General features: G+C 36.6%; 1 protein-coding gene across 1 annotated transcript; it reads left to right on the top strand.

Moving 5' to 3' along the window:
* Window positions 1-6,111: 6,111 nt before the first annotated feature.
* On the top strand, window positions 6,112-7,074 carry LOC308682140 (homeobox protein vent1-like; the record flags this gene model as incomplete). Its single annotated transcript, XM_081351630.1, has 3 exons — window positions 6,112-6,358; window positions 6,468-6,688; window positions 6,820-7,074. The coding sequence occupies 3 exons, from the start codon at window positions 6,112-6,114 to the stop codon at window positions 7,072-7,074; spliced, it is 723 nt and encodes a 240-aa protein (XP_081207756.1).
* Window positions 7,075-21,982: the final 14,908 nt, after the last annotated feature.

The following is a 21,982-nucleotide window of genomic DNA, read 5'->3' as shown; positions in this document are numbered from 1 at the left end:
GACGCTGTGAGGAGCCGGATCACATCATAAACTCTGACATGTTGCAGTTTCTCTCGGATGTTGACGAGGCCGGGAAACAGAGACTGGGATTGCACAAGACGTGGACGTTTTAATTGGTGAATTTCCTCATTATAATAGGACATCTTGGTAACACTTTACAATAAGGTTCATTATTTTAAAGGTAGGGTCAGCAGTTTTTTTCTAAAAAATTTTTTTCCAAATTTGTTTAAACTTTCTTTATATACCCAATACATAATTAAAATGTAAGTACTCTGAAAAAGAAAGTATAAAAATCGAGTGTCTGCAGTCCTCGCAGAGTCCAGTCATTTTAAGCCAAAATGGGGGTCAACCTTGAACAAATTGCAACAGAAGCAAACTTAACTGATTTTGTATCCTCAATATGTCCTGAGTAAAGGGGAAAAAAGCCCAGAAGAATCCCATTAGGGGAAAGTTTCGAAAAAGACCCAAATATATCCTATTCATACGCCTATTCATACGCCTATTCTTACGTGAATAGAGTAAAACATTTAACCTTTAGATATCACCATGAAAATTGCTGACTTGATTACTGACATCAAGACAAACAAAAAATGTATTACAAGTTTTTTGAAATGGTTTGTTAACATGGACAAACGGTGCATAATCTAATAACGTATGTGCTAATTTGCATAAATACCACAACAGATCTAAACATTGGGTACAGCCAGGTGAAAATGTCTTGTTGAATCTTGTTGACAAATGGATTCTTTGGGGCTTTTTTTTCCTTACTCAGGACATATTGAGGATACAAAATCAGGTGAGTTTGCTTCTGTTGCAAATTGTTCAACCTTTTTTCATAAAATGATTGGATTATCAGGGCGCAATAAACACAGCTACTTATTTCCATTCGTAACGAATGAAATGATTGGCTGGTCGGCTGTCACTCTCCCTCGCTACCATGGCTACCACCCCTGCCGCTACAGGAGCCGCCCACATGCGCGCACCCGTTTGACTCGAGGAGGGGAAGAGGCACGGAGAGAGGCACGGAAGCTAGGAAGAATCACAATAATGGCAGAGCAGACAAAATTCCCAGTACCTGCATAAAAAGTCAGCGAAGGCAAACAAGGCAAAAAAAGGAACTAGTAGGGTAGAAAGGTAAGCTACTTGTCTCCGGAGTGTAACATTAGTCCTCTTCAGAGCCAACAGTGCTTTCATTGTGGAAGCTCTTACATGCAAAACACCGTATATGTTATGAATCTTACACGAAATTCACCTTCATCACAGTGTAACTGATGGTAATGGGAAAACATGTATCAATGCAACCTGTTTTTAGCCTTATGTTACTAGCTCGTTACCGAATCAAACTCAATATATTTTAAACTTTACCAGTATCGATATGCTAGCTTGATAGTGAGTACTAACAGCCATGTTAGTTGTTTATATTCATAATGATAAAGTTAGGTATTTTATTACATGTGATTCTGACATGATGTCACTCATGCACTGCGCTCCTCTCCGCTCGGCGCTGGCAAACGCGTCCTCCAGCTGAGCGGTCGGCGTCGCGCGGTCATGTGTTTTGGGGGCGTGGCTCCCCAGAAGGGAGGGGGGGGGGAGTGAATGGAATAAGTAGCTGTGTTTATTGCGCCCTGAGAGGACTACAGACACTCGATTTTTATACTCTCTTTTTCAGAGTACTTACATTTTAATTATGTATTGGTATATAAAGACAGTTTAAACATATTTGGGGAAAAGTTTTTTTTGAAAAATCCTGCCTACCCTGCCTTTAATGTAGCACTAACAATGAACAATACCTACATTTGTTACAGTATTTATTCATCTTTATTAATGTTAGTTAATAATAATCCAGCTGTTCATGTTAGTTCACTGCATTAACTAATGTTAACAAATACAACATTTGATTTTAATAATATATAGTAAATGTTGAAATTAATATTAACTAAGATTAATAAATGCTGAAGAAGTATTGTTCATTCTTAGTTCATGTTTATTAATGAACCTTATAGTGAAGTGTGACGGGACGTCTTTACCAACTTCAGGAGAACATACTCGTACAAACCAGTTTCTGTGTTGAACGGGTATTTTCTTGTGAAGGCACTTTAAAGAACAAAGACTTTCATCTTTTGTGTTCAGCTACACAACCAAATAATGTATTTATAGATTTATTGATGATAATTATTGAGAAATTATTAATTACGTTTCAGATAAGATTCAGCTGTTTGAAATCGAAGTAGCCTAATACATTATAAACGCCTCCGGAGAATAGAGAAAAGTATTATACTTTTAAAAATAGACTATATTTCTACACAGTGGTAAACTAATCTTAGAAAAATGAAATATTTTGTGCATAAATTTCAGTATAATTTAACTTTGCATCTCTACTTTTTGTAATGTTCTTTAAATTGAGACACTTTTGTCATTTCCCTGTTTTAAAGTTCATGTATTATGCGTCTCTCTCATCAGAATTGAACTCACTGCGCACATAAGTGAACATTATTTCTGCCTGATTTGTTCCCAGTCACAACAACCCCTGTAATTTAAAGAGGACCTATTATTGTCCTTTTTCAAAGTCTTGATTTTGTTTTTGAGCTCTACTAGAATAGTTTTCATGCTTGAAAAAACACATTATTATTACCATATATCCTCTTCTCTTCCCAGTCTGTCAGTAACGCTCTGTTTACTTCCTGTCTCTATGAAGCCCCTCCTTCTGAAAGCACACTGTGCTCTGATTGGTCGACTGGAGCTGTGTGTTGTGATTGGTCGAGCGCTTCGAGTGTGTTTGGGAAATGTCCCGCCCCTTTCCATAACCGCCAGTTTAACACACTACTAACTAACTCAACCAGGCCCCGCCCCTTTATTCTGCGCATGAATTATTATAATGATGAATATTGTGACGTGTTCATTCCCGGAAGAAACTCAAGACTACAATGGAGGCGTTTCAGAAGTTCAGGAACACTGACACTGATATAGAGAAGATCTGCCCTTTTCATGGTCAAACAGCAACATTACACTCTGGAGAAAGATGAAAAAAGCATAATAGGTCCTCTTTATTATTAATAAGGGTTTTGGTGTTTGTCATAACTGGCTCCTGATCTTTAGAAATGACTTTTGTTAATGTAGTCACTTTGAATAAAAGCATGGCAATACATGTAAATATAATCTGATGTTGTTTCAGTCTATAAATAATATTTTAGACTTGAATAAAATGTAGATGTTATCTCAAGAAGCAGGTTGTTTACAAGTGCGAGATAATGAATTATATAGGTGTTAATAGCCCTTTAAACAGATATAGACCTAATAAAATTGCATTGCATTGAATGAAGAACTTCTTAATTGAATAGTGTGTTTTTCAGATGTGCAGAATACATGTTCAGACATGCAATATTCACCATCTTGGTGCTGACCTTTGACCTGTAGCATATTCTTTGAGCTTTGACAACTAAAAATCGTCTCAGTTCAATGGGCGTCTCAGTTCTCTGCAATTTTTCAGCCATTGAAATCTGATGAAAACTGCAACAAAAATAATAATAATAATAATAAAAAAATGTGATTTTTTTTTTTGCAGTTTTTAGCGAATATTTTTTTTTTTGCAGTTTTGAACGATATATATATATACATTCACAATCCTTCATATTTTATTCAGTAACACTGTTCGAGTGTTTTTAATTTGTTTTTTGTTTTTTTTTTTGCTTTAAAAGTTTTCTTTAAACCCGTCAGTGTGAGCCGCTGATCTGGTGACTGTCTGACCATTAAACGAGATTCACTGTTGTCAGAACTTCACAGATCTACTCTCTTCTGGGATTCCGTGATATTTTATCCGAATTAAATAATGAGAATTTGCCCTGCGCGGTTTGTTTCGGGGTTTCACGCGGAGGCGAGGAAACGCGCGCCCCCGGAGGCGCAGTTGGCGCGCGGCGCGCGGCCGACCCTCCTCATTGTTCTGTAACGGATCAAAGCGCTTGAGATAAAGGCTTTAATTGCGAGTCAAAGAGCTCGAGCTCCTGCACTATAGATCAGTGATAAAGGAAACAGTCAACATGCCGTTATCGTCATTGTCCAGCTAAACGATCCTTTCAAAGGCTCTTCTCATTCAAATCCAGTCCGATAAGGCGAAATCCCTGATTAACTGCAGTCAGAACACGGTTGCAGACATGCTTCACATGACATTACGAGGATTTATCACGAATATTATTGAATCACAGTCTGTGCTGTCTTGTTTGATCATGAAACCTCAAATAAACAAATTATATGAAGACTTTTGAATTTTAGTTGCTTATTTCCCTCATTATAATTGCATTGCCAACTCATATGCAAGTATTTAAAAACAAAAAATTCAAAGACTATTAAAACAAGAAGGCTAAATGATTTTCGGATTGCCTTATTGCGTAGTAACATTAAGGTTTATATCGTTAAACAGCAGGTAACATTAAATCTGCATAGGCCTATGTGTATATTTGTGCATTAGTATTAAGAGCAGGCGCGCTCAACTCTCAAAATAGTTTATGGGTGCGAGTAATAAAAAACGTTTATCAAAAGTAAAGATGAAAAACCGCACTCTCAGGTTCTATTTTCATACATTTATTATTACCATGTCCTCACAGACGCGTTTCGGCCTAAGCCATCATCAGTGTGTATATTTGTGCATTTACATAATAAAATTGAGTCCATTCTCAAATAAATAGGCCTAAATCAAATGCAAGTAAACTGTTGCACGGTTTTGGTGCCAGCAGATATTTCCCCTGCCCTGAGTTGTTGTCCTTAAGCTTGTCCGGGTGTGAATCTGCATCTGAACTGCTGGTCAATCACAGTTAATTGTGTCGCTACTGTACCGCCTTTGATCCGGGATGTTTGCGGCGCGGCGCCAGAGACTCTGCGGGACACCAGCGTGTGTTAATGCGGCCATTTGAGCCCCAGTCACCCCTCCGTCGACACTACAGAGACACATCTCACTGTACGAAGAGAAACTACACATTTTGTGTAAAAAAAACAAACTAAAAAACAAACAAAAAAAACGAAAATGTTATTTAGAGGCTGATATAAAAGCAAAGCAAATGGCAGAATGTAGGAGTAGATATAATATAAAAAAGTGTTGAAAAAAATAAACAGCATTTTATTGTCCTATATATATGCTATTTGGAACTTGTGATACTTTTTTTCAGGATTCATTGATAAATAAAAAGTTAAAAAAGGACAGAATTTGAAGAGTTCAGACGCAAAAGCCTCTAAGTGCCATCTGAAATTTTCTTCTATGATCATTTTTATCAAGCTTGTATATTTAAATTAAATCATTTCACTTAAATGGCAATGAAGATTACCTCTTCATTGTCATTTAAGTGAAATCACTGAATTTAAATATACAAGCTTAATAAAAATGATCATATAGAAGAAAATTTCAGATGGCATTTAGAGGCTTTTGCAGCTGAACTCTTCATTTATTCAAAATAGCAATGTTATATAAATCTTAAATAGAAAGATAAATAGAAATATAAATTTTTACTATAATTTTTTTATCAGTTTAAAACACCATTGCTGAATAAAAAGAAAAAAATACTGAACCAAAACTTTTGAACAATAGTGTATATTGTTACAAAAGATATCTATTTTAAATAAATGCCATTCTTTTCCTTTTTATTCATCAAATCCTGAATATATATATAGGCCTATAGACATATACATACTGGTCAAGTGTTTGAAAGAAGTATATATATATATATTAGGTATATCCGTTTCTGCTTGTTATTCAAGTTTCTCTCCTTTAATCTGGAAGTTTCTGCATTATTACTGCCGCAGTTTCCCTGTCTGCATCCAGTTGTTCTGCCGCTCCATGTGTGTTTGAAGAGGATGCAGACATCTGGATGAGCCAGAGGTTCTCACAGACAAGCTGGCGCCAGGCTTTCACACAATCACAGGATATGTAAAGACTTCAATAACGAGCCATTAGGCCTAATGATTGAGAATCGATCAGGCGTTAACTCCTGCATGCATATGTTAATGTGATGCCGGGGCGCGCCGTATATATGGATGGCGCTTCTGGAGGCCTGGAAACACTCTTGGATTTCCTCGGATAGATTCAATTCCTCTGCTCTCGGAGAAAACACACACACAGCGATCGTGATGAAGAAGTTTTCTGTGGACTGGCTCGCTCAAAGCTTTCATGACTCGACTCCCCGAGCGGTTCTGGAGCCGGAGAGAAAGACGCACAGGCCTCATGTGCCGTGTGTGGTTCAACCCAGACCTCCAACATCATATGACAAGGTTTATCTGCAACCAAAACCAAAGCTTACAAAAGCTGAGCAGAAACCAGAATCCTCAAAAGAGACCATAACTCCGGTTGCACCACGAAACTGCTCATCTCCAAGCTGTAAGTACGCTATAATTAATGTGCATTCGACTCTTTTAAAGCATGCAGTCCATGCATACGATTCTATTAATGGTATATAATTGACGATGTATTGTTATATTTCATTCAGTTTCAGAAAACAGTGGTTATTCGTCTGGTTATGAGAGTGAGGCGGCTGCGTCTGAATGCGCGTCCGTCGATGATGGACACGACGGGGCGACGCGCAGAATCAGATCCAAATTCACACCGGATCAGATCGACAAACTTGAGAAAATCTTCACCAAGCACAAATATCTGGATGCGGGAGAGAGAGTGAAAACCGCGCTGAAGCTCAATCTGTCAGAAACCCAGGTGAGACGCGCGCTTCTAACTTTAATCTCCAAACTTGATCACTTTATTTACATGCGATCTCTCCAAATGCATGATGTGAACTTTAACAATAGAACACGTTTATTAAATGAGCTTGTGCTTTTGTTCTTCAGGTCCGAACCTGGTTCCAGAACCGCAGGATGAAGCTGAAGCGCGAGGTCCAGGAGATGCGCGCGGACTTTCTGCTGCCTCCCGTGGTTCTCCCGCACGTGCACGCGCTTCAGTACCACTGCTACGACAGACAGCGACTTCCGTTTCCTCCTCACGGGCCTTTGATGCATCAGCAGCACGTGATGCCACATCTTCCTCCTCTTCATCATCATCATCATCATCATCACCTCATGATGCCAAGGCAACATTACTACTGAAGACTCTTTCCTTTAAAACACTTACATCACATCCTGTGTGCAATATCTGTACAGTTTGTAAAAAAAAAAAAAATCCTGGTTTAACTAAAAAAAGAAGAGTTTATTTATGATCAGAAATAAAGTATGTTTTATGCACAAAGTTTACTTGGTGATTTGTTCGTGTTTTACAAGCTTAAAGTTCACATTTGATTAGTGATTAGATCTGAAAAATCTCACCGAACTGAGTGACTTACTGTACGAGTTTTCGCGAATCATTCCACACGAGTTAAAGTAATGTAGTGATCATCTTGGTCATCACAACCAAGTTTTTAAGGCCATATCTCATGCATAAAACATTAAAAATTTTCAATGTATGAGATGTTTTGTTTAGACCTAAAATAGAAAGAAAAATATTCTCTTTTTAAACAGTACACATTTTATTCCATGGTATTAGTGACTATACACTCTCAGAAAAGGTACAAGCTGTCACTGAGGTGGTGCTCTTTCTAATGGTACATCTTTGTACCTAAAGTGTGCATATTAATATCTCAAAGGTACATATTGGCACCAATAGTGTACATATTAGTACCTAAATGGTACATATTAGAACCTTTTGATAGGGTACTGTCCCACTGACGGATGTTGTACCTTGTAAGTTTCGCATGCATGAAAAAGCAGAGCATAAATAAACTTGAAAAATCAAGGTTCAAATTATAACAAGATGGTTTGAAGCCATTTCAGAGCTTTTTATTGTCTTGCTTAAAAACCTACACAGACACCCAATGTACATCCAGATGTTTCTATCCAAATAACAATATGCATGCTTCTTTTCTCTCTAAATGTGCTGCATTTGCTCTTGAAGCATTTAGACATGCACAGACGGCATCATGTTTTCTCGAAATGCTTTAAGGACTAATTTAGAGAAAAAAGAATCATGCATATTGTTATTTGGATAGAAACATCTATGATGTACAGCAAGACAATAAAGAGGATATTAAGGAGGATCTACAGTAATATGAGTGAGATTTATTTAAATCAAATGTAGGCGCCAAAGAAACCCTAAAGAAACCCAAAAGAAACCCTAAAGAAACCAGGCCAGGCTCTTGATCCTCAGGAACCGCTGTGCTTTCATATGCGCGTCACCTCAGTGTGTGTGTGTGTGTGTGTGTGTGTGTGTGTGTGTGTGTGTGTGTGTCCGCGACACTTCAAACGAGACCTAACGAGCAGATCATGCTCGACAATTAGTCCTAATTAAGTCACCCATTGATGAGTTTACACTCTCCACATAATCCCAACAGACTGGCTCCATCATGTCTGGGTTGTGTGTGTGTGTCAGCCTGATCGCAGGAAACGCGTCTCTATAGCAGGCATTGTGTTTATCGTGCAATTTATACGCTGAAATGAGTTTTCGCGTGTATATGATACGCAAATTATTGCGTGTATTACGCACGCACCCCACACCACTAGGGGTTTACAGTGCGTATCATATGCACGTAAAAACTCGTTTTCGCGTTTAAATTGCACGATAAACACAATGCATGCTATAGAGGCGCGCGCAAGTGTGTGTGCTTGCGCGCGGGAGTGCGTGTGTGGTCCTGGTATTCCGCACTTTATTGGGACCAAATGTCCCCTACATATAGTAACACTAGCAAATTTCGACCACGTGCTCGTGGGGAATTTTTTTTGGTCCCCATAATGTGTGTATGTGCGTGTGTATGCGTGCGTGTGTGTGTACGTGCGTGCATGTGCGGCCCCGCGCTCGTGACTGCATGTTTAAGGTCACATTAGCCGTTTTGTTCCATGTCAGTATTTCATGATGACATTAAAACGAACTGGTCACTGAAGGCCAATCGAGGTTAATAACTTGTGATCATTTTGCAAGATCAATCATACAGGTCATAACGCGTGACCAACTCAATATTTCATCCTATCATTACATCATTTGTTAATACAGCCCTTTTTGATCCATTTTTCTTTTCTTTTTTCCTTTTTTTTAAGTTGCATTAGGTTCTTCAGACTGATTAATGAAGTCCTATAGGCCTACGTACTGTACACAGCAAAAAATATATATTTATATTTAGTTGCAAGAACATTATTCGAGAGCATTTACAGGAAAATACTATTTAATTCTTAAGTGTTACTTGCCATTTCTTTGTAATTATTTGTGCAATTTACTTGCAAATAAAGTAAATCCTAAACCATTTTTTTTTCAGTGTATTCCAACAAAGACTGTATGTTTAATTAAATTAAACCTGTTTGCATGCATTAGCCTACATCATTGGTTTTATCCATTTATATTCTTAAAACACACGAAACTGTAGTTTTATAGCGCAAACTGCAGAAGTTTAGGTGCCAGAGACGCATTTACATTCTTCTAGACATCAAACGCGTTTCTCTGCTCCTCTCGCTCAGATCCATATAGTTTTACTGACAGGAGACAAAGGAGGAGAAACACCCTCAGGTTTAGACAGCGAGATGCTTCTGCAAAAGGCCAATATTCCACAGCCATGATGAAAACGCATTCACTGATTTAATGCAATATGCATGCATATTGCCGGTCGATCTGGATTTGCATAGATTGGACAGATTGAACTAAAATGGGGATCAAGACTTAATCCGACTGTAAGTAAAACAATGATCCACCCAAAAGCCACGACACTCTTTCATCTTCACATTATCTGTCGATGGATTATGTCTTGTCTTGAGTGGATGACCATTGATTGTATCAATGCGCTGATTATTCATCAGATCTTCTCGGGTACTTGAGGTGCTCAGACACGCTGGCGCCTGGATATCACAAGTGCTCTGAACGTGTGAACAAGCCCATTGCAACATATATTAGCTTCAATTACAGAGTTATAATTCCGCCGAGAGTCTCTTTACTCATGCAAATGAGCGCGCGCCTCCTGCATAAAGTCTGAGAGGAACCTCAGCGGATCGAGTTGTGTTTAGGAGGAAACATCATGTCCAAGAACTTCTCCGTGGAGTGGTTGTCCCAGAGTTTCCATGCTCAACATCTGGATAACACGCATAAACCATGTGATGCATCTTCAGAAACACTGCATCTGATTGGAGGAGTAGAGAACAAGGCCCCGACTTCCCCTATGAGTAAGTATGACTTTCTCTCTCTCAAGCACGCATTGTGTTTATCGTGCAATTTATACGCAAAAAATAGTTTTTACGTGCATATGATAATACACAGGTACCCCACACCACTAATCCTACCCAAACGTATAATACACACGTACCCCACCCCATCACTACTAAACGAGGGGTTTACAGTGCGTATCATATTAACGTAAAAACTCATTCCCGTGTGTAAACTGCACGATATCCACAATACGTGCTCCAGAGACGCCTTAAATGTGACCGTGCTATCCATTTTGAAATGCAATTAACATGTTCTTCCCATCACATCAGATAGTTGTGGGTACACATCTGCCTCTGAGAGTGATGATGTCGCTGATGACTGTGAGGGAGAATCCGGTGCGCGCCGCCGCGCCAGAACCAAGTTCACCTCCGAGCAGGTCGCGCGCCTGGAGAAAAGCTTCAGCAAACACAAATATCTCGGAGCGACTCAGAGACGCAAGATAGCAGAGAAGCTGCATCTGTCTGAAACACAGGTATGCACGAGAGAAGCTGACATCTTATGCAGGAACATGGCACTCCAGAACTGTTGAGTCAGCACATGCGTGTTTCAGCACTGAATGTCTTGATGTGTTTTCTGGTGTTCGCCCTAAACTTTGGTACAAGCTTCAGGTTCATGTCAGGTTTTGAAAACACAGTTTAGGCTATACATTTCTATATTAATTCGTTATTTAATTCATTAATTGCATTTCATAATGTATTTTAAAAAGCATAAACATAAACATAATTTTTTGCAATTAATATGCATATTTGACATTTCACTATAATATATGTTGGTAACACTGGGATAAGTCAACTATTTAAAAATGTGTGTGTGTGTATATATGTGTATATATTTTTTAAAGTTGAAAATGACATACTAAATCAAAGTTTTGATTACTGTGAAAGGCTAAAATTATGACCTTTAAAGTCATATTACACAAAAAAAGCCATAATTTTGGTTATGACTTGGTATGCCATAATTTCGGTGTTCTCATCGAAGTCATAGTTCATAATTATGTCATGCTGTTTCATAAAAGTCATAATTATGACACATATACATGTTTGTTATTTGAGTATTGTGATTGGATGTGTCTTCAACTCCTCCTACTTGTTTTTAAATGTGCTTTCTGAGAATTGAATGCAAAATTTTCGAAGTTGATATTTATGTTAACATGTTTTATTCGTAGGTGAAAACATGGTTCCAGAACAGACGGATGAAGCTGAAGCGGGAAGTTCAGGACATGCGCGCGGCCGAGTTTTTTGGGCCGACAGTTCTTCCACCTGTGACGTCATTTCAGCACCACGTCACGAGCGGACAGCGCGCGCGCCTGTATTACCCCGCGCGTGCACTGCAGCAGCGCGTCCACCCGGTGCTGTTCGCGCCCTGTTACTTTTAAACATTTTCTCTGATTTTAAATGATCTGATCTGTAATCTAGAATCTAGATGTGATATAAAAAAACAAGCACTTTATGTAGTTCTATACATAACAAATCTATATGTACATAAATAAATATTGCCTTTACGCACAACCTGAAGGAAATAATGCTTTGACTCTATCAGGCTTTAATTATTTATCAGACGGGTCTATACACTAATGTTAATTAATTGCTTAATAAAGGATAATATGACATCAATCAAATGGTGGACACCAATAGGCTATCAAACCGTTTTATTATATGTAGCCTATGTATTATTATTTTTATCATACTCATATATTCATCAAAATATATAAATGTAAACATTGATGTAGCCTATACAGTGATTATATAATCAATGTCCCATTTGACAGTGACTGAAATGCCATTGCAAATGGTTTAGTGTGTTTCGGACACTTTTTCCAGATCATCTCAATGTCAAAAATAAACACAATAAACCTGAATTCACTGTTGGTCACTTAATCACATGCACTTGTTTTTGATGATCAAACCCTCTATGTTTAATGTGTTTGAACTGTATGTGAGATCGAGCCTCATTTATAAAATGTTGCGTAAAGAAACCGTCCAACATTTGAGCTTACGATCATTTCTCAAATGCGCGTGCGTGTGATTCAGAGACCGAACATACGCACAATAAACGCGCGTGCGCACGCATGAAAGTTGGCGCGCGCGTATTTTAGCGTATTTTCAAATCTGTGCGTGTGCACCGTGCACGTTTAATAAATGCGGCCCCTGGTCTGGTCTCCGGCAGTATTTATCGTGCAATTTATACGCAAAAAAAAAAAAAAAAAAAAAGTTTTAACGTGTATATGATACGCAGTTTTCGCGTGTAGGCTATATGATACGCACTTTATGGCGTGTAATAATACACACGCCCCCCACACCAAGGGGGGGTTACAGTTACAGTGCGTATCATATGCACGTAAAAACAATTTTTTGCGTATAAATTGCACGCACATAAATGTAATTGTATAAATGTCCATGAGATCGTGTTGTGTGGTCTGGACTGTGCAGATGTGGACAGATGCAGAAGCTCTCGGGCCATTAGCACCTGCAGAAGAGCATCAAAGCCCCTGTAACGAGCAGATGATGGAGATCGAGTCTGAATGGAGAAGTTCACACCCGAAACCCTGGCGCCGTGAAGTCTGTCCTGATCTGATCCCGCAGAACTGAGTGAGTGTGAGCTCAACATCGTTAATAAAGTCAACACACCTCAAACACACTCAGCGGGGAGTCACGTGTTGCACAGCTGGCGCTCTTTAAAGAGACAAACACAGGCGATGCAGCTCCACTGTGACTCGTTAATTACGCTACTTTGCATTTTATCGTTTTATTTTGTTGAAAGATTGGAGGTAGTGTCTTTATCTAATGCAACTTATGCAAGACGATGTGATCTTCGCTCACTAATTATTTTCTGGTTATTTATTTTTATTTATTTATTTACTTACTTTACTTTTTCTTTTCTTACATTATAAACACAATGACATTAGCTTTTAATTATTGATTTTATTTTATGACTTTCATCAGCTCAGATTATAAGGTGAGAAAAAAACAAATTGCATTTTTATTCTTATACCTTATATTTATATATTCACAGAAAAACAAATTGTTCACTAATTATTTATTTTATTTATTAATTTACTCAAGTTTTAAGTTTCTTTTCTTACATAATAAACACAATGACATTAGCTTTAAATTACTGATTTGATTTTATTTTATTTGCATTTTACCATCTAATTGCTAAACACCATGTTGACAAATATATGATGTAGATGGGTATAAAAATAAAAATAACCCTAAAAAATAAAAATAAAAATAACCCTAACCCTATATATATATAGGGTTAGGTTTTTTTTTATTTTTTATAAATGGCTATTCCCATTTATATATTTCCCTATATATATGTTTTTATATATATATTTTTTTTCTTCTCAATTTATTTAAGTTTATTTTATTTTCTTACATAATAAACACAATGACATTAGCTTTTAATTATTTATTTGATTTGATTTGCATTTTACCATCTAATTGCACACCAGGTTGACAAATATATGATGTAGTTTGTGTTTTCAAAGTGTCAGGAATAGCCATTTATAAAAAATAAAAATAACCCCAATAAATAAATATATATATATATATATATATATATATATATATATATATATATATATATATATATATATATATATATATATATATATATATATATATATATATATATATATATATTATTTTATTTTTTATTTTTATTTTTTCTCCAGGCAGATTTGTAACCCTACATTTGAGGACTTCGAGACTGGTTTGTCTGCACAAAACATTTTCATCAGCTAAAATTATAAGGTCAAACTATATTGACAGTTCCACATCTGTTTCTATTCTCTTTAGTAACATCATGATAGGCCAGAGATCAGAGAGCCACAGGGAGGCAGTCTCTCCTTCTGTATGAACATCAGCCTCACTCCTCAACTAAACGTGTCAAGTGATGATTATCATATCACTCTATATGACGAGCTGAGAATATGTAATGCTCTTTCACAGATGATCATTCAGCTGTTGTGAGATTAATGAGCGTGATGATGGGTCTGACCTCTGACCTGTTACTAAACTATCATGCAAAACATTCACTCTGCATTTACCATTGTCATGCAACTCAGAGACTGTACAAAACCAGACACATCCGTATCAACGGATGAGATATAGCCCTATATATATATGGAAGTCCATTTCTGAAACATCAGGGGAAAAATATCATGCTTTGGAAAATCGTATTTATGACATAAAAAGTCAAAATTATGACAGTAGTTTTTATAACATGAAAAGTCTAAATGAGATTATGTAATCATGTAATATTTATGAGATAAAAAGTCAAAATTATGACATAAAAAGTTGAAATTATTACTAATATTTATGAGATAAAAAGTTGAAATTATTAAAGTCAATAATAAGATGAAAAATTTAAATTATGACATTAAGAAATCTTTGACTTCAAAGTAAAAAATTATGACTTCAAAGTAAAAAACAGTCATACAAATCACAAGAAAATCTAAATTATGACAGTAATATTTATGAGATTAAAAATTGAAATTATGACAGTCAATAATGAGATGAAAAATTATGATGTTAAAAAAAATCTAACAAAAAAACGCCATTAGACATACATAAGTTAAAAGTCGAAATTATGACAGTCAATAATGAGATGAAAAATTATGACGTTAAAGAGTCATACAAATCATAAAAAGTAAACATTTTGACAGGAATGAAAAGTTTATGAGATGAAAAGTCTCAATTATGACAGTCATAATTATGACATAAAAAGTTGAAATTATTAGATAGTAATATTTGAGATGAAAATGTTAAATTATGACTTAAAAAGTCATAATATGATATAAAAAGTTGAAATCATGAGTCAATAATGAGATGAAAAATTATGATGGTAAAAAAAATGTGCTTGAAAAAAAAATTGAAATTATAACATACTAAATCATAATTATGAGTTGAACATTTTAAATTATGACATACTAAATCATAATTATGTGATGAAAAGTCACATTTATGACACACCAAGTCATAATCATGACATACTTAGTCATAATGGTATTAAAGAAATTATGTTTTTTTGTAATAATATCTTTTCATAATTTCGATTTAGTATGTCAATTTCAACTTTTATGTAATAATTATGACTTACAAAAACATTATTTTTTCTTAAAGAGAAATCAATGAAAGATTGTTTACACACAAATGTTGTTGCACTAACAGATTTGAGTTAAGAGCGTGTGTGTGTGTGTGTGTGTGTGTGTGTGTGTGTGTGTGTGTGTGTGTTTGAGTTAATGTGATCTAGGACACGAGAGCTGGAGAATAAGAGCGGAGTGACAGATGTGTTTCCTCAGCAGGACCGAGGAAGAGGAGGAAGAGGAGGAGGAGGAAGAGGAGGACCGAGGAAGAGGAGGAAGAGGAGAAGGAGGAAGAGGAGGAGGAGGAAGAGGAGGAGGAGGACCGAGGAAGAGGAGGAAGAGGAGGAGGAGGAATGAGCGCTGGACGTGAAAAATCAAAATTATGACAGTGAGTCAATAATGAGATGAAAAATTTAAATTAACAAAAAAATTCAAAATTAAAGCGAAACTAGTCATAGTTGACATAAAGTATGACATAAAAAGTAAAAATGATGACAATAACATTTATGAGATGAACATTCAAAGTTGACATACTAAGTCGAAATTATGACATTAAAAAGTCAAAATGAAGACATACATTTAAAATATGACATAATAAATCATAATTCTGAGATTAAAAAATTGAAATTATGACAAAGCAAGTCAATCATGACATACTAAGTCATAATGAGATTATGGCTTTTTGTGTGATATGTCTTTTCATAATTTCGATTTAGTCTGTCAATTTAAACTTTAAGAACAAAAGAAATTGGCTTCCACAGAAATCATTGAAAGACTGTTTACACACAGATGTTATACACAAACAGATGTGACTTCATCTGATCTATGACACAAGTGTGTGTGTGTGTGTGTGTGTGTGTGTGTGTGTGTGTGTGTGTGTGTGTGTGTGTGTGTGTGTGTGTGTGAGCTCTCATTTATCATCTCTTTACTGTAGACAGACTGATCTTATAGTTCACTGCATGAAAAGCTGCAGAGTTCTTAGTTTAGACAGAAAGAAAGAGTGAATGACACGAACAACTGAAGCTCATTTGTGTTTGTAGCAAATTATCAGGAGGACACACACACACACACACACACACACACACACACATTAATAAAGCTAATGTCATTATATGACATTAGCTTTATTAATGTTTTTTGTTTGAATTTGCATTTTTATCATCTCATTGATATAGACACCATGTCATAATGGCATGTACATTTTTTGTGGTAAAGGGCTTTTATTTATTTTATTTTATTTTATTTATAATTTTTACCATCTGATTGCTATAAACACCATGTTGACCAATATATGACGTAGTGTATTTTGTGTTCTGAAAGTTTAATAAGAAAAAAAGATTTTTATTGCTACAGCATTACTAACTTATTTCATATGCATTTATTATATATATATATTTTTTTTTACATGTTATGTGCTTATGTTATGTATCACATTTATTTGGTTTTGCATTTTATTGCATGATTCTTAGGGAATAATTTTTTTAAACTGAACTTTTTATTTCAGACATGGTCAAATAAAGACTGTAAATCATGCAAACCGAACAAGCCAGACGAAGAAAATGAAGCCAAACACACTTGAGATTCTGCCAACCCACTTTATTCACTTAAACAAGCCTGCAGTGGAACTCACAGGGACTTTTATTTTGCATGTAAAACTCAAGACTGAAGAGATTTCAGAGGGTGTCAGCATCTCCGCTGTTCTTGTCGAGTGGAAAACCTCTGCCGCCCCATTTTCCCATGCCCTATGCCTCTTTAAAGCTACTTCTCAAAGAGGTATATGCATAGGAAAAAGGAACAGCGAGTGGAGTCAGACGGGACGCCGGGAAAACCTCGGAAGATTGAGACAAAGACAAAGAGAGAGACAAAGAGACATGGATCAACATTAGTAAAACATAATTATAATGCTCAAAATGAGAAACACACATAAAGATGTACAGAATCAGTCAGAAGTCTGGAGTGAGCTCTTCATAATAAAGTTTGTTGTTGCTGTGATGCCATATTTCTAGTCACGCTTGATTGAAACATGTTCTTTTTAAAAATCTTAAACTTAACATTTTATAAAATCAACTTAACAGAATAAAATCTAAATGAACTGTTTAAATAAAGTGAACCACACATAAAAAAAAATTAAAAAACTTTCCATTCCATTTGGAACATTTTTGAAACATTTGAAACATCTAAAGAGCCGTCTTCCCTTATAAAGAACATTAAGAGCAACGGAAAGAGTCCATGCATGTTAAAAGTTCTTAATAGAACCATCAATTCAAGTAAAGAACCTTTATTTTTAATCGTGATTGTAAACTCATACGCAACATAAATTCAATCCAAACTTTTGCCTATAGTTATGCATATACTTCCGCTCATTAATAAAGTTAAACTGTAAATATAATGAAGAGAAAGACTTTCATATGGAGAGAGTAAAGAAGCGTGTCTTACCGGATCAGCACCAGGACGATCTCCTGCTGGAAAACTCTTCCTCTGGGAATTTATTCCTTAGCCGAGACCTTGAAGATGTTTGAGGAAGACACAGTAACTGTTTTCAGGAGCCTCTCCTCCTCCTCCTCCTGTAATCTCCTGTTCTGATTCCCGCTCGAAAACAACAGCGTGTCGCTGGCATTGGCTGGCACAGGAGCCCGTCCCGCCGCTGCTCTGGGGCAGATGTTCATTATCTCCAGGCTCACGTCAGGACAGCAGAGTTTGGGACACGCCGTTCTCTGACACACACACACACACACACACACACACACACACACACACACACACACACACGCTCTGATGACTTTAATGTTTCTTATCTGTCAGGGTCTCCCACTATCCCAGCGGATGAGCCAGAGTCTCCCATGATTCAACAGACTCAAGGACCCGGGCAAGGCCTCTCTCTCTCTCTCACACACACACACACACACACACACACACACACACACACACACACACACACACACACACACACACACACACACACACACACACACACACACACACACACACATATACACACACACACACACACACACACACACACACACACACACACACACACACATATACATATACGCACACACATATACACACACATACACACACATATATATATATATGATATTCCCCATAAGCTCATGATCTGTAATAACACTTCGATGTCACACTGTGTTGATAAAGCACACCTCACACTTCACCTGCACTAAAACTCCTCCACATTCCTTCACGTATCTGATCCCTCTGCAGAGAACATCACACACACACACACACACACACACACACATCCTCCCGGAGAATATTCACACTGATCTTTAGGAAAAGCTTCCGCTGTAATGTGTGGAAGAGACCCGGGAGGAAAACACTCACTCGTGTTTCTGCTGTTGAGTGGGACTCTGTGCTGACCTTGACATGCCTGAACACTTCGTGTGTGTGTGTGTGTGTGTGTGTGTGTGTGTGTGTGTGTGTGTGTGTGTGTGTGTGTGTGTGTGATGGGTATGGTTTAGGGGTCAGGTTAGTGTGTGTGTGTGTGTGTGTGTGTGTGTGTGTGTGTCTGTGTGTGTGATGGGTATGGTTTAGGGGTCAGGTTAGTGTGTTTTTGTGCGTGCGTGCGTGCGAGTGTGTGTGTGTGTGTGTGTGTGATGGGTATGGTTTAGGGGTCAGGTTAGTGTGTGTGTGTGTGTGTGTGTGTGTGTGTGTGTGTGTGTGTGTGTGTGTGTGTGTGTGTGTGTGTGTGTGTGTGTGTGTGTGTGTGTGTGTGTGTGTGTCTGTGTGTGTGATGGGTATGGTTTAGGGGTCAGGTTAGTGTGTGTGTGTGTGTGTGTGTGTGTGTGTCTGTCTGTGTGTGTGATGGGTATGGTTTAGGGGTCAGGTTAGTGAGTGTGTGTGTGTGTGTGTGTGTGTGTGTGTGTGTGTGTGTGTGTGTGTGTGTGTGTGTCTGTGTGTGTGATGGGTATGGTTTAGGGGTCAGGTTAGTGTGTGTGTGTGTGTGTGTGTGTGTGTCTGTCTGTGTGTGTGATGGGTATGGTTTAGGGGTCAGGTTAGTGTGTTTTTGTGCGTGCGTGCGTGCGTGCGAGTGTGTGTGTGTGTGTGTGCATGCGAGTGTGTGCGTGCGTGTGTGTGATTCAGTATAATTCCTCACTAAATGAAGATTTTTTTTAAATCCCATTATTCTCACCAGAGATTTAATTCGCTGTAATGAAGAATTTTTTTATTCATCATATTTTTTTCTATCATAATTTAAAGGCAGAAAAGCAACAACAACAACAAAAAAGACAAACACTGGCCTCATTTTTAGTAATTTATAATTCTTTAGTAAATTCTTAACAAGTAAACATAAACTAGTAATCTCACATTTCTCTCCTCAAGTGTTTCAGAAGAGAAAATATGAGCTGTATAATCTTATGGTATGATTATGATTATTGTTGACTTCTGTCTGTGTTTCTCTCTTACGGTGAGGTGACGAGTGGAAGATGATGATTAAAACTGAGATCTACATTAAGCTGTAAAACACCAACATCTGATTAACAGCATCTCTGCAGATTTTAACATTTTAAATAAATTACACTACTGTATATTCACATAGAAAACAGATGATTTACATTGGAATAATATTTCACAATTTTTACTGTGTTTTTGATCAAATAAATGCAGCTTTGGTGAGAGAGACTTCTTTTAAAAACATTTTAAAATCTTCCTAACCCCGAATTCTTGAGCATTTCTGAATCCTCTAGATCTGCAGAATGATCAGAAATGCTCATGAATTCGGGGTTAGGAAGATTTTAAAATGTTTTCAAAAGAAGTCTCTCTCACCAAAGCTGCATTTATTTGATCAAAAACACAGTAAAAACAGTGGAATATTATTTCAATGTAAATCAGCAGTTTTCTATGTGAATATACAGTAAAGTGTAATTTGTTCCTGTGATCAAAGCTGAATTTTCAGCATCATTACTCCAGTCTTCAGTGTCACATGATCCTTCAGAAATCACTCTAATATGATGATTTGATGCTCAAGAAACATTTATGAATATTATCAATGTTGAAAACAGTTCATATTTTTGTGAAAACCATCATACTTTAATTTATTTGATTAATAGAAAGTTCAAAAGTACACCATTTATTTGAAATAGAATTGTTTGCAACATTAGAAATGTCTTTACTGTCACTTTTAATCAATTTAATGCATCCCTAATTAAACAAAAATCGGTAACACTTTATTTTACTGTGTCCTTGTTACACATGTACTTACCGTAGTAATTACAGTAAATTATGCATAATTATATCCTGAACCAAACCCTAACCCTATAGTAAGTACATGTAGTTCATTATTACTCAGTACTTAAATATATAATTACACTGTAACAATGACACCTTAAAATAAAGTGTGACCCAAAACTCTTACTGACACCCAAACGTTTGACCGGTAGTGTATTTTACTGTGATATCCTCCCAGGAATGGACTTTTGTCCACTGTAGTGGACATTATATTTTAGTGAATTTCTCTGACATCATACATGTCACATGACACGCCCTGGGTGTCCTGTAAAGAGCAGATTCAGGACTTTCAGAGACACCAGAGGTTTGGAGGTTTCACCATGAAAACAACTTCTCCTTGGGCTTTAAAAATGCCTGACAGTAATTTAGTTATCAAATGTAGGAAATATGATAATATATTGTAATTATAATTTAAATCAGACTACTTTTCACATTGTATTTCATAAACCAACATCTCAGGAAAACGTTATGGGGTTTCAAATCAAAAAATTACTTTTTGTTCCTGAACAGGGCGTTGATTTCATCAGGACTTAAATCATGTTTATCAGGCATTCTGGGAGACACAACAAGAGATTATGGAATTAAGTTACATCAATATTCCTATGAAATATTAGATATTATTATTAAAATGTTGCTAATTATTACTCCAATTATTACACTTCTTTTGTCATTAAATGTTGCTCCAAGAACACATTATATACAGAGATAATATTAATTTATGGCCATTTTACCCACATATTTACTCTCAGAAAAAAAGGTACAAAAGCTGTCACTGTGGCGGTACCTTTTCAAAAGGTACACCTTTGTACCTAAAGAGTGCATTTAAGTTCCTCAAAGGTACATATTGGTACCAAACGTGTACAAATTAGTACCTAATTGGTAAATATTAGAACTCTTTTGAAGGGTACTGTCCCAGTGACAGCTTTTGTACCTTTTTTTCTGAGAGTGTTGCATAAAGTAAAATGGTGTATCAATTCATTCCGTTATATCTTTCATAACATAGTTGAGAATCATCTTTATACAAATTTTAGTTAAAATAAATCCCAACATTTATTGATGATTTTAAAAAAAAAATCCCATTGTTTTTGCCTATACATATAATTTCATGCCATTTTATGTTTTAAACAACTGAGTCCTGGTGTCCACTACAGAGGACATAGCATAACGTATGAATAAAATATCATTTTTCAAAAATGTTTGTTTTACCATTTCTTTACCATGCTCAATGTGATGACATGGAAAAAAAAATAAACAAAATTCTGGCTCTCAGGAGGATATAGTCAATAAAAGTGTTAATAAATGCTGTCTAACCAATAACCATCTTCAGATATCGTGTTTACTAGTTTTCATTATTGAAACTAGTTTAACTCTCATATAGACCTTCTGTAGCCCCGCCCCTTTTCAGCGCTGCGCTCGTTGTCTTTTGACTTCCGGTCTGT

The sequence above is a fragment of the Scardinius erythrophthalmus genome (genome assembly GCF_964197995.2).
Source record: "Scardinius erythrophthalmus genome assembly, chromosome: 21".
In the NCBI taxonomy this organism is placed as follows: domain Eukaryota; kingdom Metazoa; phylum Chordata; class Actinopteri; order Cypriniformes; family Leuciscidae; genus Scardinius; species Scardinius erythrophthalmus.
The sequence above is the reverse complement of the archived record's forward strand: the minus strand, read 5'-3'. Positions and strand labels throughout refer to the sequence as shown.